Source organism: Heterodontus francisci, chromosome 2, assembly GCF_036365525.1.
Source record: "Heterodontus francisci isolate sHetFra1 chromosome 2, sHetFra1.hap1, whole genome shotgun sequence".
Lineage (NCBI taxonomy): Eukaryota > Metazoa > Chordata > Chondrichthyes > Heterodontiformes > Heterodontidae > Heterodontus > Heterodontus francisci.
In genome coordinates, this window is record NC_090372.1 from 120,447,766 (window position 1) to 120,469,258 (window position 21,493).

At 42.5% G+C, this 21,493-nt stretch overlaps 1 protein-coding gene across 1 annotated transcript in view; it reads left to right on the forward strand.

The window, feature by feature from the left end:
- The window catches only part of elp2 (elongator acetyltransferase complex subunit 2), a 201,570-nt gene that overhangs the window by 78,096 nt on the left and 101,981 nt on the right, over window positions 1-21,493 (forward strand). Inside the window, exon 10 of the mRNA XM_068010006.1 lies at window positions 6,993-7,093. Coding sequence (XP_067866107.1) covers window positions 6,993-7,093 — 101 coding nt within the window. The remainder of the gene's footprint in view (window positions 1-6,992; window positions 7,094-21,493) is intronic.

Here is a 21,493-nt window from a genome sequence, read left to right on the forward strand (position 1 = left end):
AATGTTACTTGCCACTTATCAGCCCAAGCCTGGATATTGTCCAGGTCTTGCTTCATTTCCACATGGACTACTTCAGTATCTGAGGAGTCGCGAATGGTGCTGAACATTGTGCAATCATCAGCGAACATCCCCATTTCTGATCTTATAATTGAAGGAAGGTCATTGATGAAACAGCTGAAGATGGTTGGGCCTAGGACACTACACTGAGGAGCGCCTGCATGTGATGTCCTGGAACTGAGATGATTGACCTCCAACAACCACAACCATCTTCCTTTGCACTGGGTATGATTCCAACCAGCAGAGTGTTTTCCCCCTGATTCCCATTGACTTCTGTTTTTGTAGCGCTCCTTGATGCCATACTTGGTCAAATGCTGCCTTGATGTCGAGGGCAGTCACTGTCACCTCACCTCTTGAGTTCAGCTCTTTTGCCCATGTTTGAACCAAGGCTGTAATGAAGTCAAGAGCTGAGTGGCCCTGGCGGAACCCGAACTGAATGTCACTGAGCAGGTTATTGCTAAGCAAGTGCCACTTGATAGCACTGTTGATGACACCTTCCAACACTTTACTGATGATTAAGAGTAGACTGTTAGGGTGGGAATTGGCTGGGTGGACTTGTCCTGCTTTCTGTGTACAGGACATACCTGGGCAATTTTCCACTTTGCCGGGTATATGCCAGTGTTGTAGCTGTACTGGAACAGCTTGGCTAGGAGTGCGGCAAGTTTTGGAGCACAGGTCTTCTGCACTATTACCAGAACTTTGCAGTATCCAGTGCCTTCAGTCATTTCTTGATATCACGTGGACTGAATTGAATTGGCTGAAGTCTGGCATCTGTGATGCTGGGGACTTCAGGAGGAGGTCGAGATGGATCATCCATTCGGCTCTTCTGGCTGAAGAGTTTTGCAAATGCCTTATCTTTCGCACTGATGTGCTGGGTTCCCCCATCATTGAGGTTGGGGATATTGTGGAGCCACTTCCTCCAGTTAGTTGTTTAATTGTCCACCACCATTCACGGCTGGATGTGGCAGGACTGCAGAGCTTAGATCTGGTCCACTGGTTATGGGATCGCTTAGACCTGTCTGTCGCATGCTGCTTGAACAGTTTGGCATGCAAGTGGTCCTGTGTTGTAGCTGTGTAGTGCTAACTGTTACACCAAGAAGACGTGGATCACCATTGCCCAGCCCAATCTCTGTTAATTGAATCAGTGAGCAATTATTTTGTCTCTTCAAGCACTTCTTAGTATGCAAATGTCCTCTAGCCAAGTGTCTGGTGATCTCTTGCAAAATAAGTCATTTCTTCACTCCAGCAACAGTTTAAAATTCATGTTCATGTGACAAAATTAATATGCCTCATTCTTGGCTGGTGGGGGTCTGCATGACACCTTATAAGGTAAAGATCTCTCACATTAGCTTCTGTTAGGAGATGCATGTCCCTCTCCCCTGTTGTGATCACACATTGGACCAGGATGTGGAATCCATGGGCATTAATGTCTGGATTTGTATAATCCAGATGCCATGTGGCTAATTCACATCTTCTCTGTTTCAGAAGAACCCATTCAATTCAGCAATGTCTATTGATCGTTTGAGGATGGTGGTAATTGACACTTCTTAGCCTGGAATGTATCCTTTTGTCTTTAACAGATAGTGAGGCAATGTTCAAATATACAGGGCAGGTCATCTGACCTGCGGCCATTTTTTGCTGCAATGTTCGCCTTTTTTTCGAAATGTCAAGTCAATTTTAAAGAGTCCACCTTGAATAAAGTTCATTTTTAATAGTAGGGTTATGATATCTTTGGTGGGCATGACACTTGCATTTATATAGCTCCTTTCAGCCCCTCAGCTGTTCCCAAAGTGCTTTACAGCCAATGAAATACTTTTGAAGTATAATCACTTCTATTGTAGGAAATATGGCAGTCACTGTGCGCACAGCAGACTTCCACAAATAGCAATGTGATAATTACCAGATTATTTGTTTTTGTGATGTTGATTGAGGGATAAATATTGGTCTGGACACCAGAGATAGCTTTGCTGCTCCTCTTCGAAATAGTGCAATGGGATCTTTTGCATCCACCTGAGAGGGCAGCTGGAGCCTTGTTTTGATGTCTCATCCAAAGGATAGCACCTCCCACAATGCAGCACTCTCAGTACTCAGTAGGAGTATCAGCCTAGATTTTGGTGCTCATGTCCCTCGAGTCAGATTTGAACCCACAGCCTTCTAACTTGAGGCAAGTACTACCAGCAGAGCCACTGATGAAACTTAAAATTTGTATTTTAACATTGCCTTGAAATTTGTTGCAATACTCCTTAATTTTGTCTAGTGTGGTGTCGTCTGCAAGTTTAGAAATTGTGTTATTATTCCAAAATCTAAATCGTTAATATAAATTATGAACAGCAGTGATCCCAACAGCGATCCTTGTAGGACTCTGAATAGCTGTTCTTTACCCTTACTCTCTGATTTCATGTAGTTAGCTCTCCATCGGGCTAATTTTCCCTTGATTGCACATGCTCTGATCTTATTCCTTAGTCTATTATGTATATCAAAGGCCTTTTAGAAATCTAGATACGTTACATCTACTGAATTACCCCTATCTACTCTGTTACCTCTTCAAAGAATTCAATGAAGTTGGAAAAGCAAGACTTTCCCTTTTGAAATCCAAGTTGACTATTCATTATTTTATTTTTGTAGTAGGAATTGAATTATTTTTCCTGCTACAAATGTTAACCTGACTGATCTATAGCTCCCTGGCCATGCTCTATCTCAATTTCTTAAATATAAGTATACCATTAGCTATCCACCTGTCCTCTGGCACGATACCGGGGTCAATTGGATAATGTCTTCTGGTGTCCGCACATATGCAGTTAAATGCAAAAATCTAGAAGTTGTGTGAGAGGTACCCTGCTCCTCCACAGGGTGCCCCGTTACAGTCCTCACCAATAGACTGTGAAACAAAATGAATGCAATGGCATGAACCTAGGATACTTGCAAAACTAAAGATGACTGAAAAATTTAGGACTGGTGCATTCATGAGTAAGGGAGTTTTTAACAGCATAATTACTGCGGAACAACGGGCTGGATTTTGTGCTTGGTCTGAGGGCGTGTTCTATGGTGGGTGGGGTGGGGGGGGTGAATCGACGCAGATTCGCCCACCACGGAACCCGAGGTTGTAATGCCAGTCTCTGATTTTTTCGGAGGTGGCGAAGTTCCATGCCAGCACCTCTGCCACTCTGACATATTTAAATATGTTAAATACCATTTTGCATTAATTAGAATGTAATTTGCTGTGATCCTACCAGCTGTTTGCAATCTTCTGCATGACGTGCGGCACTCGCGTGCCTTCACTTTCCCGTCATGAAAAGCTGGCGCCAATGAGTTGCGAGTCTTCGCTGCCTGCAAAGGTTCAGTAAATTAAGCCTTGTTATCCTGTTGAATTTGTTTTATCATCTGGCATGCCACTAAGGTTAATCTGCAGATGTGCGGGGAGGTTGGAACTCTGCAAGTGGGTACTGTTGTAGGGGGAAGGGGAGAACTCTGCAAGTGTTTGCTGTGTGTGGGTGGGGGAGGGAGTGGTGGTCACACTCTGCAATCCAAAGTCAGGAGACGCCATAAACAGCATCACCAATGCCATGCCCGCCATGTGATTGGGTGGGGTGCAGCCGCCATCAGTTTGCTAAGTGGCCGCCCACTGCATAATCGCACAGTGTGGCCCGACATTTTGAGCTCCTGGCGGCACGGTAACAAATTCTTTCCAAACTTCTCTGGGACTTAGAAATTAACCTTTCAAGAGTGGAGTCTCATTCCTTCAAAAGATAATTAGTGTTGGAGATTTTAAAAAAAACTTCTGTCTCCTTTATCTCCGTCCCTTAATCCCATCTGTATTTCTGAATCTTTATTTTACTTTCTGTAGATGATTTAATTCTAATTTATACCTCCTGGTTTTGACTCTGCATGTCTGTGAGGATTCTTCAATCTGATTGGTTAACGAGCCTCGCTGTTTCTTGCCTTGCTCACAGGCACCACAGATGCCCTGTAAAGAGCACCATGCTGGACAAGCCTGTGCTCTTAAAAACCCACAAAAACCTTGTGGGCAGCTGTCAGTGGGGTAACCAGCATTGCTGTTCTTTGGCCGCTCACTGCACAATTCAGGCTCACAGGACAGGTGCCTAAAAGCTTGGTCAAATAAGTTAGTTTTATGGAGCATCGTAAAGGAGGAGAGAGAAGCGGTGAGGCCTAGGGAGGGAATTACGGTGCTTTAACTGCTGAAGGCATGACCACCATATCCTATTTTACTCACCTTTGATTCATATTCCTTGATACTCTTACACAACACTAAACTTTTAATTTTGGGCTTCAAAACTTCAATTGCCTGAGCATTGATAACCTTTTGGGATAGAGAGTTCCTGATTTCCACGGCACTTTGTGAGAATAAATACTTCCTGGTTTCACATGTTGAATGGCTGATCTTCAATTTAAAATTGTCTCTTTGTTCTGCATTGTCCCACAGCAGGAAATGCCTTCTCAATCTACCCTATCGAATCCCTTTATAATATTAAACGCATCAGTAGGTCCCTCTTCAGTTGTCTAAATTCAAGGGACTACAAATCAAATTTATTCAGCCAGTTCTCATAATTTAACCATTTTAATCTCTGGTATAACTCTCTGGAGTGGCTCTTAAACCCAGTCTTCTGACTTAAAGATGAGAGCGCTTTCACTGAGCCAAGACTGGCAACGTACAAGATGAATCATTCTTATGATGGGTTATTTTAATCTTGTATAGCTCATTTGTGAAGCTACATTTGAGATGTATAAGTATGACATTGCCTTCATAGGAGCATTGATGCATTGGAGATTGCTGAATAATGATCAGATTTATTTTGGGGATTTCAATTTCATATGAAGGCAGATTTGAACAATTTTAAAGGAGTTGCTATAAACTGACTCTGTTAGGCAGATGAATTTAACGTCTTCAAGCAATAACAGGAATCTCTAATTGCTACTTAAAATGAAATTAAATGCAGCAACACCAATTACTACCATCAGTGTTGTGACACAGTTCTGCTGTGTGGGGACAGTGAATGATTGGAAAAAGATACTTGAGTTCCCACCTTTTATTATGGTCTTGATTTGTTGTTCGAATGTAATTTGTTTTAGTTTTCCCCTTCCCTCTGACTCTAGATTTGAAATGTTATCAATACTCGTCTGGATTTTGCTATCTGCGTTGTCGTTATTAAAGAGTAAATCGCGTTGCAATTTCCAGCGTCCACACATGCATAGTTAAACGTGGAAATGGGGAGGTTGTTCGGGTTGTCCTGCTCCTGAAACTGTACCATATCGGTACCTCAAAGAGAGACTTGACATTCAAGTAACATAGAAGGGTGTGAATTTGCAGTGTTTGCATGATAGATACCCACTAAATACGCCTGAAGAAGTTGGGGTTTGTCCACTCATAAATTTCAACGGTATGATGAGTCTTAAATTAGTGCTGAACAACCTCTTTAGCACTGAAAATTAACTTTTATGAGTGTGGTGTCTCATTCCATCAAATTTTAATTATTAGAGACTTAAGAAACTAGAATAACTCGCTCAATTTTTTCTGTTGCTTATCTCTCTTAATCCCATCTTTTGTTCCCTTTCTTTATTTTGCTTTCTGTACTTGACTTGGCATTGAATTAACTATTCTAACTTGCACTTCCTAGTTTACTCTGTATGTCTCAGTAAGGATTCTTCAATTTGGTTAAGGAGATGCACCATTGCTTGCCCTGTTCACAAGCCCAAGATACCTTGTGGAGGGTGCCGTGCTCCTTTTTGTTCTCTGTCATAACCGCAGGCTGCAGTGCAAAATTCCGCAGAAAGTCTGTGGGCATCGGTATAATGAATGGCTAGCGCTGTTTGTTCGCCATTGACCATATAAAATGTGAACCAGTGAATTTATGACAAGAAAACTTCTTGTTCTAGCCTTCCTGTTTTGTCAAATGTTGAATTTTCAAAATACTGCATGTGACTAATGTCAGGTGCATTTCTTCTGGTGCAAAATGAGCCATGTGCTGTAAGTATTAGCTGTGTGGATTTTTTTCTCAATACTTCATGCAGGTGTCAATATTTAATGTATATGGGTTTATGCTTTTGGGCTGAGACTAGAGGCTAATGCATTCTGTGTTATGTATTCCTACAATATTTTATGTTTGCTGGTTTTAGCATGTGAATGTTTTATAAATTGAGTGCATATGAGGATGTCAGTAGGCACTTCGTGGTTGACTTATGAAGTCCTTTGTGTAATTTTAGTTAGCTGGCGATAAATAATATCACAAATGGATGCAATGAAGACCAAAAAAAGCATCAACTGAGGCTTAATGATTTTAGTTAAATTATATATTTTGTCTCGTGCATGGCCAGCTTCTAGAATAGTTTGGGTTAGAGGTACAGGCATGAAATTTATTTGCAAACTTCTAATTTTGTATATGTATTTATAGATTTTCCATTCTGCTGAGCATGTGCTTGTTTTCCTGCACTATGGCTTGTAGAATCAAACAAAGTTTAAGGCACAGAAAGAGTGTACTTATGTAACTTAGTTAAAGTTATGTTCGACCCAGAAGAAAATTAAGTTGTACTCTTTGAAGAGTAAGCAATTTCTCAAACTAAATTTTTGTACATGGTCTGAAAAATTATTTTAGAAGGGTTGTTGGTATAAAATCTTTGAAAGTTTAACATTTTTTCTTTGCAATGTTCTGGAAGCAGTTAGGTATTCTGTATCTCCCTTTTTTGGGGTGGGGAAAACAAAAATATGAAAAAGTAATTGAGGCTGACACTTCAGTACAGTATGAAGGAATGTTGCACAGTCAGGAGTGCCATTGTTCAGATGGCAAACTGAGGTGTTGTCTGCCCTCTCGGTTGGATGTTAAAGATCCCACAGCACTATTCAGAGAAGAGCAGGGGGTTCTCGCAGTGTCCTCGCCAATGTATATTCTTCTTACTGATGAGTGTCCTTGCTTCTCCTACAGGTGGCAGTCTTGAACAACCCTTGTCCCTGTTGTCTGCATCAATGGATAAAACAATGATTCTCTGGGCTTCAGATGAAGAATCTGATGTCTGGTTGGAACAGGTAAGCTGTATTACCTAGTATATTATTCTAATGCCCTAAAAACAATTTTCAGGTTCTTTGACAGCATGCTGTCAGTTTTTGTGGCACAGTAATAGTTGACTGCATCTGGTTGTCGATCAATTAGTATTTCTGATGAAAGCATTTGACCTTTTTATGTCAAATTCATTCATGTTTGAAAAGCTAACCATATTAGGCCAATTAGTTTTATCCTGCTGTTGTTTCCTAGAGCAATTGTCTAGGTTTTCCAGGCTCATTTTAATAGTATTCTGGCAGATTTGTGGTGGAAAAGGCCAGAAATGCTCTCCATTGCATTCTGTTTCCCCTTTTTTCAGATGACCGGTGTATATAAATGACATGCCAATGAAGGAAATAATGCCTCTGCTATCTTTTGCACTAGTTCAGATGCTGAACATATATTGCCAGCAGTCCTGACTGCCTGTTTGACAGCAGAGAGGATTTCAGAGGTATAATCATAGGTGCAGTCTTGCATTGCCCTGGTAGTAATACGTGATTTTTAAAAAAAATGTTGTTTTCTTCAGGCAGCTTGGTAGCTGTCATCTTCCTGCCAATACAGCCATCTTTACAACCTGCTGCTGCAAGAGGCTATCCCTAGCCTGGCGCAACACACTGGCAGAGGCAGGGGAACCTGCCTGCAGCATGCAGATGACCCTTAAGCAGGAAAGTTGGTCGGGGTCAGAGGCATCTCTGTGGTGGTTGGAAATCCCACCTCACCAAAGAAGGTTCCCCATTTGGGAAGCCTAAACCTATATTTTAATTATGCACGTTAACGCTTTATTGAGTCAGAAGTAAATCGCACTATTCACATGATTTTAGCCTCTTCCTGTATTGTATCACTGAAGGAGATGGGAACATAGGAGTAGGAGTCGGTCATTCAGTGCCTCCACCCTACTTCACCATTCCATTAGATCATGGCTGACCAGCACCTAAACTCCATATATCTGCCTTGATACCCATATCAAACAAAAATCAATCTATCTCAGTCTTGAAAGCTCTCACGGTCATAACATCCACAGCCTTTATGGGAAAGTGTTCCAGATTTCCAGTACCCATTGTGTGGAAAAAGTACTTCTGTTTTCACTCCTGAGTCACCCCTTGTTCTTGATTCACCCAAGCGAGGAAATCGTTTCTTCAGATGTATCCTATCCAATCTTCTAACATTTTAAACATCTCAATTAGATAATGCATCAGCCTCCTAAACTGAAAGCAGTGCAAGCCAAGTTGATGCAACCCATGCTCTTACCTTAACCCTCTAAGTCTGGTATCATTCTGGTGAATCTGTGCTGCACCATGCCCAAAGTCAAAATATCCTTTTTGAGGTGCAGTGTCCAAAACTGAATGTGGAACTGCACGTGCGGTCTGACCATGCTTCTATACAACTGAAGGGTAACTTCTTCCCCTTCGTATTCCAGACTCCTTGAGATTAAGGCCAGCATTTCATTAGCCCTTTTTATTGCCATTTGTAGCTGTCTACTAGCTTTAAATGATTTGTGTACTTGGTCTCCTAAATCCCTTTGCTCTTATTCAAGTTGCTATCTTTTCATAATTTAGAAAATACTTCGATTTTTCTTGCTTGAATCTGAAGTGACTAACCTCTGCTAGATTTAGTCTGGGAGTCACAGATTACCCAGAAAAGGGAGTCGAGGTCATAAGTGGTTTTAAAGCAGTTTTTTTAAGAAGCAACAGTTATATATGATAGATAAGTTGAATAGGCAGAGAAGACATGCAACCCCGTAACAGGTGAGAACATTTTACTGATCCCAGATTGGACGAACAGATTGGGGAAGCAGAGGGATGCTGATCTCCATAGCTGGCAGCAGCATTCCACTAAAAGGTTTCCTGGTCGTGGATTCGATAAACAGATGGATGAAGCAGGGGGTTTCTGATCTGCGTAGCTGGTGGTGGCAATCTCTTCTGTTCTCTGTCTTCTTGAGCTAGCCAGGGTGTTGGGCTGTAGCCAGCATGGATCCACCCCAGAAAGATTTTCTTTGCCCAGTGTCATCTTGAGCTAACCAAGATGTTAGGCTGGAGCTAGCATGCATCCACCTCCGAAAGCTCGTTCCCATCCGAGATGTTTTTTCCCCTCCTTTATGTACCTTATTTCTAGGGAGCTGGTGGGTGTCGAATGTCAGTCACTTATTCAATTGTCCAATTTGCAAGGGATAAATACCCAAGCTAGATCCCTCCTATTTCCATCCACCAGTCCATGAAGTAACTTTGTGGCTTATCTCTTGCTCACCTTATTCAGAGAGTTGGTCGAGATATGGGGCATGAAATCCCACATTCTCAAGCTTAGGAATGTTTTCTACCAGGGCCTGTGATAAAATCATGTCCTTGTCAGAGATAACAGGCCTACGCTGTCCTGCATCTGTCAGCCTGGCAGGCTACTATTAAATATTTGTTCGAGGGAGGAGAGAGAGGGCTATTACTATAATATTCAGTTAATTTCTTAAGCTTTTATAAGGTCATTAACATCCATTTCTTGCATCTCACTTTCCCACTGTTATGATCAGGTGAGAAAGAGGTCGCGAGTTCCCTTTCAGCCTTCACCTGGTCTTACCATAACAGGGTTTAATTTTGAACACACCGTGTTTTTAACTCCCCCCTTGGTGAATCCTTGTTCACCACTTTCCAATTATAAGGCAAAGAAACCAGCACAAACAGGCTTTCTTGGATTCAAAGAAGCAAAGTTGAAATTTATTAAACTTAAGCTTAAGCTCTAATTCGGTTAACGCCTACGGATATATGACACACCCACGCTAGCATGCAGACGCGATACATACACGCAATTAGAGACAGAAAAGAGCAGAAGAAAAAATAAAATGGAAAAGTTTGAGGCAATATCTGAAGCGTTTTTGTTACGGTTCTTCAAACTCACTGTGGAGTCTTTGATTGTGGGTAGATCTTGCTTTTCATTGGGGCCCAGTATTCTTCTTAAACCTTGTTCACTGTAGGAGACGTTTCTCTTTTGGGTTTCATGTGTCTTCAGTGGATTCAGAGGCTTGTGAGAAAGAGATGGGAGCAGACAGGTGGGATCTTCAGTCCAGGAGCAAACAGACACTCTCTGAATTCAAACAGTTTGTGCAATTCAGAAAAATCCAGGTTGTCAAGCAGGTTAGTCATGTGACTAATTGTCCTTCCAATTACCGCCTGTTAATATGCAAATGACTTTTCCAGCCATGGCTGATCTGTTTAACAAGTCCTTTCTTCACTCCACTAACTGTTTAAAATCAGTGTTTATGACAAAATTATTGTGCCTCATTTTTGGCAGGTGGGGGCCTAGCATGACACCACCTTGAACTCCAATAGCCATAGTTTTGCCCAATCACTTAATCTGTTTATGTCCCTTTGCAACTTCCTGCTCCTATCCGCCATTTTTCCTGGCAGGACTTTCTCACAGATTCCTTGGGTTGCTCTGAAGCACACTAGATCTACGTGTTCGTATGTTTGTTCAGTGTATACGAGCAACATATGCAGCAAGATGACAATGTGAATAAACCTCTGCATTGGATTTCTTCTCCTCTGCACCCCACCCTCCCCACCTCCAGTTACATTTTTTACTTCGGATCATATAACTTGATTCCGACTGGCGAAGTGAATTGTGTATTAATGTGACATTGATAGTGAAATTACTAATGTTGACGTGATGTTTTGGCAACAAGTGAATTAGTACTGCAAGTCTGTCATTGGCTACATTTAACAAGGAAGGAGTTCAAGGCGTACTCTTGCACTTGAGGACATCATCTAGGCTGAAACATCAGTGTAGTGTCGTGAGTGCTACATTGAGACATTAAACTCAAGACCCATCTGCCTATTTAGGTTCACATGATAGATTTCATGGCATTATTCGAAGAAGAACTGGGGAGTTCTGGTGTCCTGGCCAACATTCATTCCTCAAACTGTGCACCAAAACAGATGAACTGGTCATTCATCTCATTTGGTGTCTGTGGGACCTAGTCATGTAACACTTTTCCTGTTTTCAAATTTATTGTGATCCCCTTTTTAAATTTTGAGAATGTTGAAGACACTATATGAATCCTCCCCTCTCCCTGCCCTGTCCACCTTTTAGGGAATGAAGAGGCATGAAAGTTTATTTTGCTGAATAAAACTCTTTTAATGTTTATTTTATCATAAAGTTTTCTGTTTTTATTTCAGTTCGCATGTTCTGCTTTTGAAACATAGAAGCATTGAAGTATATTCATTGAGATGATTTTGAAATCCAACCGTAAAATTTTGGGCTGTATGCTCACATTTTCCCAAGATATGTTCCCTATAAGTGTGGATTCACAGAATCACATTTAATATGCCATACTTGGGAAGAATGAGCGGCTTTTGCATTTATGACGCTTTTTATCTGTCATTTGTTGATCTACATCGGGACCCAAGCTAATTGAGCATATTTCCTATGCCGAGCAGTTTTACTGCCTGTAGCATGCCCAACTGATAGTAAACATCTTAAGAACTTCCATTTTGACCAAACCTTCTGTCATCCTTCCTCGTCCCGGCCTCCATGGTTTCATATCCATTCCTTTTATCTATTTCTATTTTCTCTCGCTCTGTTAAGCACCCTAGGTCATTTTCTGTTGTTAAAGATGCGATATAATTGTAAACTTTTTGTTTTGTTCTCGTACAATGCCAATAAAGCAAATAAGTTAAATTTGTTGGCAGTTTTGATGACATTCATGAAGCAAACTTTAAGTAGGTCATAATTGTGTACTTAAAAATCAGCAGTGCTAAAAACCATGTAGGTCTCCCCTTCAGCTCATTAGAAATGTACTTACTGTAATGGAATTGCATGCATTTTTAAAAAAAAAATCTAAATTATTCATATTTGGCAAAGCACACCCTCTGCATGGGGACTAGTGTAATTCTGCTTCACCCAGATTGGAAATGACATGGAGCCTGACTAGGAGATGCTGCAGAACAAGGAAGGGAAATGTTAACATAAAAGTAAAAAATGCTAGAAAATACACAGCAGGTTGGTAGAAAGGGAAATCTTAAATTTCTGGAGTGGTTATAGCATTAATCTAAATAGCACTGTACCAAACTGCAAGCATTAAAAACAGAAGGATTAAAATTTTCAGAGCACTGAAGGAGCAAAATGCATATGAATATATGTATTTATACGCTGCTTTAATTAAACTGCATATTCGTTATACTTTTTAGACTCCATTTTTCCTGTTTTTCCTTCAGGAAATTTGCAACCTCTAGTGCCATGTAAGCTTAGGAAAACTATTTGCAGCTTATGGCCACAGTGGAATAGTTCCAGCAGATCTGCCTCGTGAGATATTAGCAGTAGGCTTAGAGTGTGCTTAAAGGGTTAATTGAGGACAGGTTGCATAGACGAGGCCTGTATTCCCTCAAGTGTAGAAAATTAAGGCGTGATCTAATCGAGGTGTTTAAGACAATTAAAGAATTAGGGGTAGATAGCGAGAAACTGTTTACTCTGGGAGAGTCTCGAATAAGACGGCATAACCTTAAAATTACTGCTAAGCTGTTCAGGGGTGATTTCAGGAAGAACTTAGTAACAGAAAAGGTACTGGACATCTGAAACTCTGCTTCAGTTAGCTGTGGATGCTGGTTCAAATGAAAAGTTCGAAACTGAGAAAGATAGATTTTTGTTAGGTAACAATATGAAGGAATTTCAAGCAAAGGCCGTTAAATGAAGTTGACGTACAGATCAGCTGTTGAATGGTGGAACAGGCTTGAGGAGTGGAATATTGGTTGGTACAGTCTGAAGACCTTTCATGTTTGGATTCTGATACTTCTGTCAGGAGCCCTTTATTTCAGCAATCTGGGCAGGATTTTCATCTGATGAAAGGTCACAGACCTGAAACGTTAACTTTGCTTCTCTCCACAGATGCTGCCAGACTGGCTGAGTATTTCCAGCACTTTCTGTTTTTGTTTTAGATTTTATATTAGTCCTGGAAGTTTCTTTACCTACTTTTTTGGCTAGACATAGTTAAGGAGGGATTTTTATTTGGATAAATGAGACAGTAGTAAGAGAAACAGGAAACCTAAACAAAATGAACTTCATTCGCAGAAGTAGAAAGGGTTGGGGTATAATTATTGACTATATGCTATGTTTTGCTACTGCTAACTTCAGTAAAGTTACTGGAGGCAGTAGTGGCCATTTTAGATTCTGCAGAATTTATAAATAGTAGGAGAAGATCTTAGGCTTTCATAGTTTGTTTAACACACAACCCAGAATCAGGACACAAACGTTGCTTTTTAAATTTGAGAATGTTTAAGCAATTATTTCTTTCAGTTTTCTCCTTTTGACTCTTTAATGGAAATGGTTTTGTGGATGTCAGTTTATCTTTGCTATCATGCCCAGCTGACATCATTTATTTGTGAACCTTGGTGGTGAATGGTAGCAGAGTATTCAGATGTGATGGGGAATGACAGCTTAACCTACTTTTGTTGTCAGCTAACACTTAGCTACACAAACTCCAAACTCTGTCATTTAGTAGTGACTTTGGCAAGCCCTGGCTAGGATCAGTTAATTTAGCTGCAGCCAGGGATCGAACTTGAGACCTATTTCGTTTGTATTACTCTGCTATCCCCTGGAAGAACTTTTTTGAATTATTGAGATTTATATATTGCATGTACACTATTGAGTGTATATATGGGTATTGCATGTATGAATGTATAAAGGTCAATACAAATTGGCAAACTAGAAAATCTTTGTATGAAAATACTATGCATAAATAAAACATTTTAAAAAGTGAAACACGCACAGTCTGGCCCTGTTCACTCCTTGATAATTTATGGGTGAATACCCTAGCTAAAACTACTGAGTGCAATTTTTAAAAAATATTATTGCATGAATGCTTTACTGTGTCACAACCTAACTAAATAATGGATATAAGTTGATGGAAAACCATAATAAAATCTAAATCCTGCTGTAGCTATCAACTCTAATCTTATCCTTTTCACCAACTCCATCACGCAGATGGGTAAAACACAAAGCATATTGCTCATTTCAAACAGGCTTGAGGGGCTGACTGGACCAACGTGTGTATCTGTGGCCTGGGAGACGATGGCTCCAGCACCAGTACAAATGAAGCTTTAAATAAAAAAGCAAGAAAAGACCAAAATGAAAAGAAAGCACTGACTCTATGACTCTTGATTTCTCAAAAAATAAACTGAAAATGTCGGAGAGAAGCAGCTGGCTGATCACCTGTGGAGGGTAAAGAGAGGACAACGTGCTCAGTCTAGGCTCTCAGACATAAATTAGTTTGGATGAAGGGTCTACACCTGCATCCTTTAATGTCCGCACCCCACGATGTCTCTGGATGCACCATGATCTCTTTTGCCTCTGAGAAAATAGAGAATGCTAAACCTGAAATTGCAAAAGTCAGAGGCCTGCAGGGTATTTCTGAAAGTTGCAAGGAATACTGTAAGAAGCTCAAGGTAGCGAGGTCTGAGTGAGAATGGGAGGAGGAAGTTGCCTGAGTTTCAGAAGAAATCCCACATTGTATTGAACTTCTTATAATCTGGTCAAAGCAGAAGTACTATCCTGGGTAGCAGCAAAATTACATTAACCAAGATATGAAATTGTTAGGAGGAGGGGTGAGGATCGGTATCTTTTTGCATCACCTCATGTCCAGTAAGTACTGTCCTTAGTGAGAACACTGCACATTAAATGATACTGCAGTTTTTAAAAAAAACTATTTCAACTGGTGACTTTTAAATCATCATTATTCTGTTAAATTCTCTGGCTGCAAAATTCAGTTCCTTAACATCTGGATTTTGGGCGCTATGAGTGCAGTTTTGACTCCAAAATAGTACCTGTGGTACACGCATGCACTTCTGGTGTGAACCATGCTGAAAACCATTTTGGTAAGGGTGTGGGCATGGGGAGCGCAACTGGAATAGGCTGATCATGACGTCAATCAGTGTGCAACAACTGCTTTGACACCAGCGGTGACATTTTGGAGCTTGACACTCCAGCTAACACCATCTTTTAAACACACACAGCTGAACGCGCATTCAGCAGGAAGGACCACCCGCCAGCGCTATTTAAAAGGATCATCAGCTACCTACAGTTTAGCTGCTGATTGAAGGGTGTTGCTGCAAAGAAGTGTTTGGTCTTGAAAGCTGTATAAAGTTGCTGAAATCTACAGGGAGTGGTGCGGGATGTGCTGAAAGACTTGGTCCTGACTTCAAGGATTCTGCACAAATCAAATGATCCCTAATATGGATGTAGTAGTATGCACTTCCCATGGACGACAACATAACAGGCAGAATGAACAGATGACACAGAGCAGGACAAGCTGCTGAAAGAGGGAGGGAGAGAAGGGCTCTCAGCAGAGGTCATATCTGCAGTGTGTGTGCAGGAAACAATTCTCCTACCTGAAACTCAGTGAGGCGCAACGTGTGTGACGTCCACACTTGAGTAAGAAATCTGCCACCTGCTTTGACCACAACTGCGACTTCAGAGCGGGCAGAGGGCAGCATTATCATTGGCTGTGAAGCATCGAACTCTTTCCAGGCTGGAGCAAGTGATATTTGCAGCACTTCCCAGTTTGCCATTCGTAGTTGCGTAAGCGATGTCACTGAGGCTCTGTTTCCCAAGAGAGCTGAATATTTTAATTCTCCCTTCAGAGAGAAGCAGGTGGAGCAAGCATGTGGCTTCATGAGGTTTGCAGGCTTTCCATGTTGCAAGGTGCTATCGACTGCATGCTTTGCAAGTGCTTCATGTCAATTCTAAGTTGCACCACAACTGAAAGCGGTTCCACTCCCTCAATGTGCAGCTGGTGTACGATATATATGTTCTGCAGGTCAGTGCCATGGTATAGCTGCTAACAGTTATGCTGCCTTCATTCAGCGGCAGTCTGTTCTGTCATTTGCATTTCAGCCACCACCCCAAAACAATCGGTGACAATTTGTTGACCAGAACTATCCTTTGACAACAGGGCTCATGACTATGGCGCAACCTACGCATATGTGGGTAGCAGGCACACAACGAAAGCCATGCTGCCACAATAGAGTAGCTCATTAGGTTACTGAAATAATGCTTCTGCTGCCTGGACTCCTGGGGAGTACTTGGAGTACAGAGTACATGCTAAGATTCCTAGTCAGCTGCGTGCTGCACAACCTCATCATCATGGAGGCACAGCCCTTTTCACCAGCTAAGCAGCAACCAGCTGAGAGACAGAGTGAGAAGGATGAGGCAACCAATGCAGCCCTGTTTTCCATAAACGACTCATCTGAATGCGATACCAGTAGATGCATTCCAATTTCCCAATCACTGACAGTCCCACACCTTTTTTTTCCCTCTGTTCCTGATCTCGGCATACGCTTGGTCACAAAGCAAAAATAAAATGTACTACAAAATAAACATTCCAAACGAAATTTATAAATCAAACTGTGCCATACAGCATACAAATGTCAATTAATCACCCTTATGCATTCCCTTAGTGCCTGTTTTCCATATGCCTTTAGCTGTCCAAGTGCTCCTATACAGGGCTAACCTAGTATCTGCAGCAAGGCTGGGGGAAGGCTGCTGACTTTCAGATGGCCTTGCTCGGTGAGCTCAAGCAGCTCTGGACTGACTCAGTCCCAAAATCCACAAACAGGACTGTCCCAGCAGACCCATTGTTTCAGTCTGCTCCTGCCCCATAGAACTTATTTCTTCCTATCTTGACCCTGTCTCTTCTCCACTGGTTTAGTCTCTTCCCACCTACATCCATGACTCTTCTGACGCCCTACGTCATTTTGACAATTTCCAGTTTCCTGGCCTCAACCGCCTCCTCTTCACTATGGACGTCCAATCTCTCTACACCTCCATCCCCCGCCAGGACGGTTTGAGGGCTCTCTGCTTCTTCCTTGAGCAGAGGCCCAACCAGTCCCCATCCACCACCACCCTCCTCCGCCTGGCTGAACTTGTTCTCACATTGAACAACTTTTCCTTCAACTCCACTCACTTCCTTCAAATAAAAGGTGTTGCTATGGGTACCCGCATGGGCCCGAGTTATGCCTGTCTTTTTGTGGCTTATGTCAAGCATTCCTTATTCCAGTCCTACTCAGGCCCCCTCCCCCAACTCTTTTCCCAGTACATTGATGACTGTATTGGTGCCGTTTCCTGCTCCTGTCCTGAACTGGAAAACTTTATCAACTTAGCTTCCAATTTCCACCCTTCTCTCACCTTTACATGGTCCATCTCTGACACTTCCCTCCCCTTCCTCGACTTCTCTGTCTCCATCTCTGGGGATAGGCTGTCTGCTAATATTCATTATAAGCCCATCGACTCCCACAGCTACCTCGACTCCCACAGCTACCTCGACTACACATCTTCACATCCTGCCTCCTGTAAGGACTCCATTCCATTCGCCCAGTTTCTCCGTCTCCAACGCATCTGCTCTGATGATGCTACCTTCCATGACAGCGCTTCTAATATCTCTTCCTTTTTCCTCAACCGAGATTTCTTCCCACTGTGGTTGACAGGGCCCTCAACAGTGTCCGGCCCATTTCCCACACTTCTACCCTCACCCCTTCCCCTCCCTCCTAGAACTGCGACAGGGTTCTCCTTGTCCTCACTTTCCACTCCATCAGCCTCCATATCCAAAGGATCATTCTCTGCCATTTTCGCCACCTCCAGCGTGATGACACTACCAAACGCATCTTCCCCTCCCCTCCCCTGTCAGCATACTGAAGAGATCGTTTCACCGCGATACCCTCGTCCACTCCTCCAATACACCCATCACTTCGTCCCCTTCCCACGGCACCTTCCCCTGTTATCGCAGGAGGTGTAATACCTGCCCATTTACCTTCTCTCTCCTCACTATCCAAGGCTTAAAACACTCCTTTCAGGTGAAGCAGCGATTTACTTGTACTTCTTTCAATGTAGTATACTGTATTCGCTGCTCACAATGTGGTCCCCTCTACATTGGGAAGACCAAACGCAGACTGGGTGACTGCTTTGCAGAACACCTCCGCTCAGTCTGTAAGCATAACCCCGAGCTTCTGGTTGCTTGCCATTTCAACTCTCCCCCCTGCTCTCATGCTCACATCTTTGTCCTGGGATTGCTGCAGTGTTCCAGTGAGCATCAACGCAAGCTCGAGGAACAGCATCTCATTTACCGATTAGGCACGCTACAGCCTGCCGGACTGAACATTGAGTTCAATAATTTCAGAGCATGACGGGCCCCCCATTTTACTTATATTTTTCGTTATTTTTTTCTTTTTTGTGTTTATTTTATTTTAGTTTGTTCAGTTTGTTTCTACTGTGCCTACTCACTTTTTTCATGTTTGTGCTTGTGGCTGTTCAGCTTTCAGTCCATTAACACTCTATCTGTGCTAATGCTTTGTCTTTCAGTGCACCATTAACATATTGTTTGCCTTTGCTCCATGACCTTCTGGTCAGCTATTCTGTGACTCTTGTCCTGTCAACACCTTCTCTTTTGTTATTTCTTGCCCCACTTCCGCTTTACTTGCTTAAAATCTTTTACATTTCTTATATCTGCCAGTTCTGAAGAAGGGTCACTGACCTGAAACGTTAACTCTGCTTCTCTCTCCACAGATGCTGCCAGACCTGCTGAGTATTTCCAGCGTTTCTTGTTTTTATTTATGGACCGATAGGGTCTGGCTTTGGACTGCACCATCTTGGCATGTGCAGTAGCAGTCTGGGATGGCTGCCTGACTGTCATTGGCAGAATTGCAGTGGTGGGAGGACAAATGCTGTCATTCTGAAAGAGGACAGTGGATTTGTACTGCATGGAACCAGTGCTACCTTCCCTGGGGCAGCTCCTCAGCAATCCTAGTGATCTGTTGGAGGTTGGATTTCTGTGATAACCTATACGCCAGTATCTGCAGCCGTGATAGCAGCAGTCTGAACTTGTGTTTGAGCAAGCTGAGCTTGCACAAGAGCAGTCTGAGCTTGCAGCACCCAGACATTGAGTGGCTTCTGCTGAAGCTGCAATGGAAGCTAAGACATTGGCCATCAGACACTGCATCATTGTTGGATATACAAGTATGTCGATGGAATTTGCCTCCACTTCCAAGTTGGAAAGGAAGGGCTCCAAGCTCTGCGCAAATCCCTGTGCAAAGTTGGTGCTGGACTCTTCTATGCTCATTGTTGTGTGCCGGCTTTCTTGCAGGGTTCCCAATGCACCAAGCATTTAAATATGTATTTCTATCTTCTGTACCCTGCTCGTCAAAGTGCTTATATTAGTCCTGTACAGCAGAACTCATGTACGACCTCATGCTGTGCCATGCTTGTACTTGCGCTGCTCTTGCCTCCTGCCCTGGCTGCAGGTCGCTTGTGTCCGGTGCCTTACCACGTCCAGATCCCGTTGCTCTGCTATCCTCTAAATCACACCTAGTGTCAGTTAGAGTGTGAGAGCGAATGATGGTGCTGCTGTGTCTTCACTGTCTTCCTGTTCTTCCACCTTTTGCGCTTCCACTATTGCCTGATCAGTTTGCAGTTGTTGGGTATCTAAAAGGAGCAAGCCACAATGTAGGGTTGTGATGAGGGGAGGTGAGGAGAAACAAACATGCTTACACCATCTGCCGCTTGTAAATCAGAAGAGATTGGGGTATGGGAGGGAAGTGGGATGTGAGAAGGGGGATTAAGTACGAGGATATTGTCAGCTTTGGTTTCAGTCCTGCTGCGGGTCATGGCCTCAGCGCTGCCTGCGCCAGTGATGATGACCACTGTCTCCTCCATCAGCATAAGGGCATGCAGCCATCTCTGCCCCTTGGCAGTTAGTTCACGGCTGCATCCAGTCATGAACCAACTTGACCTGCAAGAGAGGGAGAAATGTATAGTTAGTGTTGTGCAGTCTCTTTGGTTGATGTGCCTGTCATGGTTGAATAGCTGGCAGCGTGTGCAAGCTGTGAGATGTGGGCGTGGGGCTTGCAGCAGTGCTAAATGTGTGAGGGCGAGGTGAAGCTATGAATGAGAGTTATGTGACATGATTGATAGACCGTAGGGTGAGTGGGTGTGTGATGCATTGAGCACTGTGATGTTAGTGGTGCAGGAGCTCCTCGGGGTCATGTCCTAGGCCCAACCATCTTCAGCTGCTTCAACAGTGATCTTTCCTCCAACATAAGGTCAGAAGTGGGGATGTTCACTGATGATTGCACAGTGTTCAGTACCGTTTGCAACTCCTCTGATACTGAAATGATCTGTGTCTGCATGGACACCATTCAGGCTTGGGCTGATAGTGGCAAGTAATATTCATGCCACACAAGTTCCATGGCCATTTCCAACAAGAGAAAATCTAACCATCTCCCCTTGGCATTCAATGGCATTACTATCGCTGAAACCCCCACCATCAACATCCTAGGGGCGGGTTACCATTGATCAGAAACTTAACTGGAACAGCCATATAAATACTGAGATTACAAGGTGCAGGCTGACTTTAAGTGGTGCAAGCCTCGCACAAACTTGGGGCCCCCTGCTGAAGTGTGCAGCCACTCAACAGCACTTGAGCACTGGCTGCATGCAGGCATCATGCAAATGAGCAGACAGCTCAAAGTTGCCGTGCTACCTACATCAGAAGCAAAAGGCATGGGTTAGTATCACATCGAAATCCCCATGCTTGTTTTCAGCGACTATCTAATTTAGTGCCCTCTGTATTTTTAATTTAAAACAACACAAATTGGACTGCAGCCTGCTGTTAATTTATGCATTTGGCTTAATTTCTGCTTTGCAGTAGTAAATGACATCTACCTAGAAGAAGTTGTGTTTATTAGCTTAGTCCAAAAGCCATTCTTTGATTAGTTTCAAGTTTTTGTATGTGGACTCGATGGCTCAGATTTAGAAGAAATAATTGTTTCAGTACGTATGTCAAAGTCCCAGATAATGATGCCCCTTAATAATGCTGTGCAGCAATCTGTGTATGGAATATTGTGCAGATTATTAATGAGCATAGAGAATCTATATTAGATAATTCAATCTGCACTGATGGTGTTCCCAATAAATAGCTTTCCAAACATGCAGTGACCTGGTAAGTAGAATATTTTTGTAGGTATTTTCCTCCATTAACCATTTTCAGTGTTCAGTTTGGTAGAAATGCAAAATTCTGTCTTTATGTGGACACACAGTAGCAAGCATTTTGGATAGGGCCCCATCAGTCAATGCGCGATGGGATATGAACAAGCAAAGGGTGAAAAATCATATCAATTTGAGCTAATTAGCAATCATGGCAAAACTTTGAGTTTTGCTTCTGGTGACGCAAGGAAAACACACTAGAAAAGATATTTGAAGCCGCAAAGAAATACCTAGGAAGATCTTCCTAAATAAAAAGGAAAAAATGTTGAAATATGCAGCAGGTTCAGAAGCATCTTGTAGTGAAGTTATGTTTTTTATTTCAGACTTTCAACTTTTGTAGTTTTAATTAAGTAACTAGGCAACATCTTGGAACTCTGCAA